This window comes from Carassius auratus, unplaced genomic scaffold (genome assembly GCF_003368295.1).
Source record: "Carassius auratus strain Wakin unplaced genomic scaffold, ASM336829v1 scaf_tig00215316, whole genome shotgun sequence".
NCBI classification, from domain to species: Eukaryota; Metazoa; Chordata; class Actinopteri; order Cypriniformes; family Cyprinidae; genus Carassius; species Carassius auratus.
In genome coordinates, this window is record NW_020528035.1 from 1,169,857 (window position 1) to 1,180,856 (window position 11,000).

The window sequence follows — 11,000 nt, forward strand, 5'->3', positions numbered from 1 at the left end:
CTGAGATTCTGAATGTATTATTGTGAATGTATTGTGGTAAGAGATGGTGAGGATTAATCTGACAAATGTATGATCCTGACCTTCCACAGTAGCATTTGTTGTTGTATTAACCACAGCGCTGACACCACATGCAACTTAATCTGACCCCTTATGACTGAAAAAAAAGAGAATCTGCTGTATCATCTGCCCATTCCCTATAAAGTAATAAGATTAACAGCCTTCTAAACATCCATCTCACACCTGATTTTGCTTTCAGAGGGCAATTAAAATCATCATCCACAATCCAACTGACCAGGGCCGTGCACAGACATTTTGAGGGGCAGTGGCCTAAACCAAAAAAAGGGGCACTAAGGGGGTGATTGCTTGTTAACACAAATTATCCAGTTATTACAAAATGTACAATTAAAAAAGAAGACAGTACACGCTCAAATACATTTCAGACTTTATTGTAGAAGTTTTGATAGAACATCACAATTACACATTACTGATACTTTTTTATATTTACTTGTTCCATTTACAGCAACACATTTTTATTTGGTACTATGTCCTGAAAGATCTTAATAACTAAATTTTTTATGATTCATAATTACACATTGGTGATAATAAACTATTTACCGTCCGTTTTACATTTTGGTATTTACCTTTTCCTTTTACAGCAAAACCTTTCTATTTGGTACCATGTCCTGAAAGATCTTAATAACCTCATCTTTTATGATTGGGATGTCTTTTTCAATGGCCAGAAGCAGAAGATCAGAGAGTCGTTCTTGTCCACACGCATTACGAAGTTTCGTTTTCACCAGCTTCAACTTCGAGAATGAGCGTTCAACAGTGGCTGTTGAGACAGGTAGTGTTCCAAAGATTTTCAGCAGCTTAAAAAGTGTTGGAAACACAACATGAGCATCAAAATCCTTAAATGTTTCCAAAATTGCACGGGCACTCATTTGTGAGCATGTGAATGAAGAGTGGAAAACTCTAAGCTCAGTTCGCAGCTGTTCCTCCTCCTCTTGAAATCCGTAAAACTCACAGAGAGTATGGGCAGCTTTAAGTGCTTCAGCATCTGCAGTGTCTTTCCACTTTGATGGCTCAATCAAACAATGCAGTGACATCACAATTTTGTCAGTGTTCCCCTTCCCTTGAAATCGCCTGTGGAGTTCCTGAATCAGGGAATCCAAAAAAGTGAAGTACATCCTTCCTCTGTAGTACTCCTCTAAAGTCTGTGGCTGGTGGTCCTCTGTTGCTGATGTGGAGCAGTACTTAAACTTTGTTGGTACTTTCCGCCGCCTTGCTTGTCCTGGAATCTCTTCAGGCACACTGATCCCTCTTGTCTCTGCTTGAATGGTAGCATAGTGAAATATTTCTTTGAATTGCTCTTCAGTCCTCAGTGTGTTCATTCTGCTTATGACACCATTTACAACAGTGTATGCTGCTGCCAAGTCCAAGTCTTGCCGCTGAAGAGCATTTGAAGCAACTGCTGTTTCCATGAATATTGGAGTTGTTATCTCCAAGCAAAGAATAAATTCAAAGTTAATGCTGTGCAACAGCATGTGTGCATCCCCTGCTGCCAGATCAGGTGGCTCAGACTTGGTCAGATCTTCCAGGAATTGCACAACTGCAGGGAGGCATTTTCTGAGAGTCCTGAGGGCTGTTTCCCTGCAGGTCCATCGGGTGTCTGAGAGCTTCTGTAGCTCAAGGGGACGCTGGCCAGGATTCATGGCTTGCTGTGTTTGAACAAAAGCTGCATGTCGTTTTGTGGAGTTGGCAATGAAGGTGTAAAGTTTTTCAACTACTGTAAAAAAACTGACAAAGTGAATGCTTGACTTTGCACTCTCCACTAATACAAGATTCAAACAATGAGCATGGCAATGAACATATAATGCCTTTTCATTTTGCTTTTGTATTCTGGACTGTAGTCCTTTGTAAGGCCCACTCATGTTGGCTGCTCCATCATAACCCTGACCATGGATGTCCTCAACTTTCAGCTGGTTCTCCTTTAGCAAGTTCATTACTAGGTTTTCAAGCTGTTCTCCTGTTGTTGACTGAACATCACAGAGCTGAATGAAGCGCTCCTTTATGGTCATGTCATGTACATAACGTACCACAAAGCACACCTGTTCGATGTGTGATACATCAGTAGTCTCATCAAGTAAAATTGAAAATATTGACGCTTCCCTTACTTCTTTCAGTATTTCCTGTTTCACATAAATAGCCATTGCTCTAATTAGGTCATTTTGTATTCGGTTTGAGAGGAGAGACACCTGAGGTTTTTTACATGATGCTTGTTTTTCTTTGATGTTGTCAAGATGAAGCTTAAGGACACTGTCATATTGGCCAACCAACTCTACAAGCTCTAAGAAATTTCCTTTGTTTGAACTTGAGAGGCTTTCATTGTCACCTCTGAATGGCATGCCTTGTTTCGCTAAGTACAATATAATATCAATCAGTCGGTAGATAATCTCCCTGTTTTTTTGCTTTTCTATTTCTTTGGCTGCTTGCATCTCAAAGTCGGCCTTTTCCAATGCTGTATCCAATGCTTTTCTTTTAAATGCATTCCACCGAATCATGCCTAGCATGTGTGACTCTGTCCTGCTATGCTCCTTAATTTTTCCTTTGGCTTGCTTCCATAAACTTAACCCCACTGACTTCCAACCTGTCCTGCTCTTATATTTTTCATCATTCATGAAAAGCCTACAGCTGAAACAGTACATAGCATCATTCTCAGGAGAATACTCTAACCAGGGGTGTTCTTCATACCACTGTCCCTGAAACGAACGTCCTTGATCATTTTTTGGGAATAGCAAAATTGGACGACAGGGTCCTACTGAATTTGAAAATTTTGTGAAGGCCACATTGTATGTTACATTGTATTTCTTTACATGAGCAGGATCTGATGGATTTTGTAACTGAAGCAAAAACTCAAAGTCTTCTGGCTTTTTCTCCCTTGTATACATGGCTGTGGCTGCCTCACTCTCCATTTCTTCCTGTTCTGCATCTGTCTCCTCCCTCTCTGTCTCATTGTATTGCCTTTCTTTCTCATTCTGAACTTTTTCTGTCTCTGGCTCAGTTCCAAGACCTTCACTTTTACTCCGTTGAATTGATTCTGAGGCATTTTCATCTTAATATAGAGAATGAATAACAAACCTGTTACAATCATATTTTAAATACAATTGTTAGGCTTTAGTGCTAATTAAATGTATGTTCTTGTAATATAATTACTCTTCCATTCAAATAATTTAATGTCTATCTTTCTTGTTATAAAACTCTAGCATATTCAGAATCCTTTATTGTCAGCCAGTTTAACAACACTTACCTGTAAGTGTCTGATTTGGCTGATGCTGAATGGGCTCTCCCTCACTCTCTGAGCCTGCCTCTGCCTCATCTTCAATGGAGTAATAAGTAATAGACATTTAATTTCATATTAGCATACAGCCTAAATCTATATATACAACTCATTTAGAGCCTATGATGTGTTAGTCTCAACTAAGACAAGTGATTATAATGGGAGATATACTTACAATAATTAAACAGACAAACTGTCTGCTAACTGTTCTATATGATGATTTACCTGCTGGCTTGCTGGAGCTTTGAATCCATGTTTGCAATGTTGAACTGCCTTTAGCAGCCTCCCTTCTCTCTTTCTCTCTCTGTCTCTGTCTTCTTTTTTGTGAAGGCATTGTTTTTTTGTTGTTTTTTATGGTTGTCTTGTCTACAAAGTGTGCCAACAACAGAGAATGTAGTTATTTGTATTAGATCTGATCTGATCGAGAGTACAATTATAATTTGATTAGACAAGCAGCTTCTTAGAACGTGGATATGTTGTACGAGTTGTAGAAGACCAAGAGCACAAAACATTACCGACATAAATACAAAAAAAAGAAAAAAAAAAAGACTAATTTCGCAGATTCAACCGCTGTCTTGCAGCCTACCTGTTAATGCGACAGCTTTCGTGAACTGTCGTGTTCACAAGCGCCGCAGACACATACTGTGAGTGATGCTGCGGAGTGCGGAGCGAGCGGGAAAACCTGGAGCGGATTCGCGGAATCAACGGAAGGCTTTGAGCGGAGCGGTGGGGAAAAGGGGCACCTCAGTCGATGAGGGCAGAGGGGCAGTGGCTCTGGCCACCGGGCCACCCCCCTGTGCACGGCCCTGCAACTGACCACTTCAAAATCCTTCATATATATATATATATATATATATATATATATATATATATATATATACATATATGAAGGATTGTGTGACTGGGGCAATGATGCTAAAAATTCAGCTTTGAAAGTCAGCTTTGATTGTTCCTAATAAACTGTTTAACTGCACTCCCAAGTGAATATTACATTATTATGTGCGATAATTAAATATGTTCTAAATAAACTACAAACATACAATTATATACATTTATTTTGTCCTCAAATTCTTTCTTGTAACTCTTCCTTCTCAGATACAAACTTGACTGAACGGCTCATTATTCATGCCTTTGTCTTCTGAAGTGTAAATCACAATGATATTCATGATAGTTGACGCCTACTCGCATATGACTTTTAATAACAAACAGTGTCTTAGAAAATTTAAATAAATATATTGTTTTCTGTGAGTGAGTAAACAATATGATTTTCACATAATTTAGAAATAAAAATTCTAGGTTACAAGCTCCAGTTCTTAATAGTCCTGAGAACCAATGTTCTGTATGTGTTTTATGGCTTTATTCAAGTGATTTACAATTTTTATTTTTTCACTATCCACGCATTAAAATTTTTTTCTCAAAAACATGGCCCAGTTTGTGCTGATTACAGTGATATTAGACTTTATCCATTTAGATATTTATAAGAAACTGAAAAAAGCACAAATGTCAGGGCATGACAAAACTTCTCCAGGCCCCAAAAATACCCGTAGACCTCAGAGGGTTAAAGTAAACAAAGCAGGTATCCAAGAGGCATGGCAATGGGAAACAGTGTCTTGTTCCCTCTCAGGAAATCATGGTTACATGCGTAACCTGAGATGTTCCCTTTCAAGGGAACTCACACTGCTAGTGCTATTGCTAGTGACATTGGAATACCTTCCAACGTTAATAGACAGAGGTTTGCTAATCAAGGAGGCTTCACAAAGAATCATTTAACTTGATAGCATGGAGATAACACAAGGGGACTATCACACTCAACCTGCGATAAGACCTCAATAAGAGCCTAACAACTCATCAAACTGCTGCCATGTCCAAGCTTCAGGAAGACAGAGAGGCTAAATAAAGAGCTAGCAGCCTGCCCTCCACAAAAAAAGAACTCTATAGAGTAACCGTAGCACCATTCTGGATAGCGAAGTACTCACAAACAACCCCCAGGAGCAAGAAGGGAGTACAATCAAGCTCCTAGCCCCAGGGAACAGCACACCTAAGAGTTAATAAGTACTAGCCAAACTCAACTTAGGGCCCTCCAACAATGAGGCTTACAAAGAGCCTTACAACTTGATGGAAAAATGGACCAAAATAGAGGAGGCCAGTTGGCCGACTGGCTGGGTGTTTCATAGTAGTCACATTCTTAGCATGTACACAAGCAAACATTCTTTTGATGACAAAGAAGAGGATGATGTGCTCTTCTGGTGCATACATTTTATATTTTGGTCACATTGGTTGTGACGTCATAATGTCCGGCCTCAGACACCAGTCATGCTGGTGGCGTTCCCAATAGCAATTTCTAGAGGACGCAGTGTGAGTTCCCTTGAAAGCTGCTGCCACAACTCGTTCCGTTTCAGTTCAGTTTAATATAATTAGTTATGAGTTTGTGCAACCTATTCTTTTAAGTACAATGAACTTTCAGTAATATTTTTGTATAGTTCATTTTACTTTTTAGTTTTTCATGTTATTTGTTTATTTGTTATTGTTTGATAAGGCCAAGCAAAACAAAGCTAAAATATAATGATTTCTAAAATATGAGCGCACACACCTGAAACACGTAAAATATTAAACAAAGCTTCACAGCAGCATCTGAGTATTGAACTGAGTTCTTTTGGGGCTTGAACTGTGAAATATACACACTTACTGTATATGCCAAATTGCTGTCTCCTCGTAAACAAAGTTTAAGTGAACGTAAACAGTTCAGAAGGAGAGTGCATTGTATTAGTATTAGATCTGTGCATTCAGTCTTAAAGTGACCGCAGCCTAATAAACTTGGTGTTGTCTGTGTCATTAATGTTAATCAAAATAAACAACAAAAGACAGAAAACCTTGCTGCTCTCAACTAAATCACTTTTTAACTTCAATAGAAATAAATATATATTTAATTTACACCGTGAACAATATTTTTTAAGTAGCAAATAATTTTTCTGGTGCTTGGAGTTTTTCCACATTTATTTATTTATTTTCTCAGATTGTAAACTTAAGATTAAAGTAAGTTCAGGATTTTTTTTGTTTGTTTGTTTTTACTTGTATTATTCAGGCCTCTTAATTTTATGTCAAATTGAAATTGATCAATGAATTCTGAATTTTTTTAATTGTATCAATATATAGCATAAAAAGAATCGTAAATAAATTGTGATATATTGCCTTGTGAAATGAAATTATTTATATCTTGATTTAAGCATATTCTCCTTGATAGCTCCCTGATATCTGATGCAAACTGTTTATAATTTAACAATAAAATTTTGCCTCATTGTTTAATTAATTTTTTTTTTCAAAAAAGTTAGAGAACATCAATAACCATAACCATGATGGCACCATCCTACAAACTAATCTCAGAACAGTGAAGTTTGATATTTTCAGGCAAGTTGGAAGTGCATTCAATTTTATGAGTAGAAAGTTGGAAACTTTTCAAGTTAAATAAAACACAGCACACACAAAGACACACATATACATTTTCCTTTTGTTGATGTTGCTGTAGATGAAATAGTGAAGCTCCTTCAGTGTTCTCAACACCTCTGTCAAGATGGCAGAATCTACCAAAACCATTATTGCAAAAGGTTTTGATTCATGCTAGTGCCAAATTGAATTCTCTCAGATTTTTCCACCCTGCCTTATCCTAACATATGGTGCAGATAATGAGTTCCCTCAAGGTAAACGCAGTGCTTTCCTCTCCAGCTGCCGTGTCTGCAGTGAAATTGATCTGCTGCTTGTACATGAGGTTGACACTTAACAAATCTGCCTCCTGCTGTGTGTTAAAATATGAGTTAAACTGGCAATGTGTCTTCCACGTCACATCAATTTTCAACTTATGCACAGAAGTAGGCTCAAAATGACTTTGCCATAAAGCTTTAGATGTATTTAAGGCAGAATACTCTTAATTAACATCAAAATACACCAAACAGCAATATACATCAACAAAATGTACTAGGTGATTTAAAATGAAAGAAAAACAATAACTAGGTTTTTGTGTGTTCTAAAGAAAATGTGTGCTTGCCTGTGCACAATGCCAGTGTGTTCTGGGTGGTTGCCAGGGTGTTTCTATGAAGTTTGTTCTGAGCATTGTTTTTTAGATGTTGCTATGCGATTTTTAGGGTGTACTGAATGATTGCTGGGTTGGGCTTAATGGCCGCTAACTACGTCTCTGTACCTTTGATCCCCCATGATTGTACTGTATATGCTTTTTTGTAATGATTTTAAGTTTGATTTTCTGCTCACCAAGACTGCATTTATGTGACCAAAAATAAATCAAAACCGTAATTTTGTGAAATATTATTAAAATGTTAAATAATAGTTTTCTATATGAATATGTTTTAAGGTTTAATTTATTTGTTCAATGCAAAGGTGTATTTTTAGCATCATTACTCTAGTCTTCAGTGTCACATAATCCTTCAGAAGAAACATACTCAAGGAAAAGTTGTATTATTATCAGTGATTAAAATATTCATGAAAATGAATATATTTGTTAAAACTGTGATAAATGATCAAAAGAACAGCATTTATTTAAAACAGAAGTGAAAAAGTGAAAGTGAAATTCAGCCAAGTACAGTGACCCATACTCAGAATTTGTGCTCTGCATTTAACCCATCCAAAGTGCACACACACAGAGCAGTGAACACACACACACCTGGAGCAGTGGGCAGCCATTTATGCTGCGGCGCCCGGGGAGCAGTTGGGGGTTCGATGCCTTGCTCAAGGGCACCTCAGTCGTGGTATTGAAGGTGGAGAGAGAACTGTACATGCACTCCCCCCACCCACAATTCCTGCCGGCCCGAGACTCAAACTCACAACCTTTCGATTGGGAGTCCGACTCTCTAACCATTAGGCCACGACTTCCCAGTGCTTTCATTTAAACATTTTAAATGTCTTAACTGTCACTTTTGACACATTAAATGTAGATTTGCTGTATAAAATAATTAATGTCTTTCTTTATATTATACGAAATACATTTTGAACTTTTAAATAATACTTTTTAATATAAAATATTTAAAATATTTAACAGCCCTGAATACAACTGCAGGTATGTATATCAGATATATGTCAAGAACATACTGTAGGGTTAGTTACATGCCAAAGTTTTGTAATTTGGATTAAGTTTAAATTGCCAACTCTAAGAATGTGCAACAAAAACCACTAATGATTAACAGTGTGAACTAATATTAAGATAACATTCAGAACTGTCATTTTATTCCCTTTAGCAGTTCCAGGTTCTTAATTGTATGGCTATAGCCCCACATTCTTTGATTTTCTGCTGGTATATTTTAGGACATCTTGCCTTGGCATATGAACCAGCTCTATCCCAACAAATCTTCTGTGTACATTTATAGGAGTAGTAGATTTGTCTCCAGATGGTCCTGGTGATATCTCTGTGCCTCACACTGCTTTTGATCGGTGCAAGGCACTTGCTTACGTCAGGCGCGCTGCTGCCTCACAGGTGGATTCATGCTGGAGATGGAGAGGAGATGCAACTTGATGGATCTGTTTCTGGTTGCATGCTTGTACTTGTAAAGTATGTGTGTTAACATTTAATCTATTGACTCGATCTCAGACTTGATATATTCTCAGTCTACACTGTGGCTTTTAAAGACAATATATTTTTATGCATTAGGATCTGTAAATGTCCTTCTTTGTCCTTGTACCATGACAAGCTGGTATTCACCCCCTCAGACTGAGCATCTGGCTCAGCATGAACATTAACCTGCATGAAGGTTAGAGTATTTCTGTGTATGTGTTGGTGCTTTTCCTATTTATATTTATTTTTTTAAGTGAAAATGAAATTGGTGCAACTTATTCCGTGCAACTTTCTGATGCTGCTTACAGAAATTAAACAAGGCTTTCCTGTTCATGCTGGAGTTTTTGGCTACTACACTCAAAAATGGTAACATTGAAACTGCAGATATTGAGAATTACATTTGATTCTAACTATAAACCGAACATATGCAGTGTCCATATTAGGCTGTTTTTCTTCCTTTTCCTTCTTTCTCTCCCCCAGGTCCCCTCCCTTCATCTTCATTTTTGCTGGCTCTATGCGATTCCATTTTCTGCTGAATCGCTGAAATGTGATCAACTTTATCTCCATCCTCTTCACTCTTTTTCTGCCTTCCTCTCTTAGTAACTTGTTCCTGTTACAGGTTTAACTTATCAGTGCAGATTTTAAAGTGGATGTCATTTCACTTATTGAAAATTATTGTATAAACAGAATGCAATGATGTGGAAGTTTCAAATTTCAATATTTTATTCAGAATACAACATAGATGACATATCAAATGTTTAAACTGAGAAAATGTATAATTTTAAGGGAAAAATAAGTTGATTTTAAATTTCATGGCATCAACACATCTCCAAAAAGTTGGGACAAGGCCATGTTTACCACGGTGTGGCATCCTCTCTTCTTTTTATAACAGTCTGCAAACGTCTGGGGACTGAGGAGACAAGTTGCTCAAGTTTAGGAATAGGAATGTTGTCCCATTCTTGTCTAATACATGCTTCTAGTTGCTCAACTGTCTTGGGTCTTCTTTGTCTCATCTTCCTCTTTATGATGCACCAAATGTTTTCTATGGGTGAAAGATCTGGACTGCAGGCTGGCCATTTCAGTTCCCGGATCCTTCTTCTACCCAGCCATGATGTTTTAATTGATGCAATATGTGACCAATCACGGAAAGTAGGGACACAAGTCGGTTCTGGGGCATTTTGAGTTATTCACAGATTCTGAAAGTGTAGTCTCCAAGCTTTCCAACGATGTGTATGGAAAACACATGGAAATCTGATAATATTTGGAGAAGTTGTGGCCATTTGAAGGTAGGCACTCAAAAAAGCTCAAAAAGCAGAAATAGCCTGTGAAAATTGTGCAGTTCTCACTGCTGCGAGTGGCAATGGGGCTCATTTACATCTCATTTAGATAAGCCATACCCCCTGCATAGCAACGACAGACACAACAGGAAAAATCGGACCGCATACTATTAATAATAAAGGAGAATGTGCATTGTAAATGTCAGTAATTTATCTTTTTTGACTTTTTTAAAAATGATTTAGAGGCTGAAATATGTGAGTTTTATCTTTTTATAAAAAATCTTTAATCTTTCAAATGTGGCCATCATTTTTAATGTTATTATTTTAATGTTTATGTAAACAAAATACATATTGATGCAAATTTTATTTGTTATTTGCTGGTTTTCTACATAAAACTTGGTGAATTGATTTCATTGTGTAGCATTAGGATTTTTTTAACAGGATTCTGTGATAACCGATGAGCTATGAGCTAGCTAATAACAATAGGTAGATATGGGAAGGTCTAAACATGGACTAAACATGAGATAACTTGTATGTGTTCTTAGAATGAACACAAAACGACAAACTTTGATGTTTATGGAAACTCACCCCATAAGAAACAGAAAAGTATTCTCGCAGATCTCGATGCCTCCAATGAAAAAAGTCGTTCGGGCACACTTTCTCTTTGTCGGGGTCTTCTTTGTGGATGTAACCATCTCCGAAGTTTGCACTGTGCGTCTGTTTGCCTCTAAATGTTACGGATTTTCCCCATTTCTCTGTCTTTATCCCCATCAAATGTTACTATCGATATAGCCTCTGATATCTTACTGTCCAACTCGTCTGACGCCAGTCC

At 37.5% G+C, this 11,000-nt stretch overlaps 1 protein-coding gene across 1 annotated transcript; it reads right to left on the reverse strand.

Moving 5' to 3' along the window:
• Positions 1–430: 430 nt before the first annotated feature.
• Positions 431–3,795, reverse strand: LOC113094295 (MAP7 domain-containing protein 1-like). The gene is made up of 4 exons (XM_026260013.1): positions 3,563–3,795; positions 3,308–3,376; positions 2,849–3,112; positions 431–526 (listed from the first exon to the last, which is right to left on the reverse strand). Exons 1-4 carry the CDS (start codon positions 3,669–3,671, stop codon positions 444–446), a joined length of 525 nt encoding a protein of 174 aa, XP_026115798.1. The 5' UTR covers positions 3,672–3,795; the 3' UTR covers positions 431–443.
• Between the last annotated feature and the right edge of the window lie 7,205 nt (positions 3,796–11,000).

Excerpts from the sequence above, each read along its gene's own strand:
- LOC113094295 (XM_026260013.1), bottom strand. The coding sequence starts at position 3,671 with ATGCCTTCACAAAAAAGAAGACAGAGACAGAGAGAGAAAGAGAGAAGG. Across the intron at positions 3,377-3,562 it reads AAGCTCCAGCAAGCCAGCAG|ATGAGGCAGAGGCAGGCTCA; the intron begins GTAAATCATCAT and ends ACTCCATTGAAG. Across the intron at positions 527-2,848 it reads GAAATACAATGTAACATACA|GTGTTGCTGTAAATGGAACA; the intron begins ATGTGGCCTTCA and ends CCAAATAAAAAT.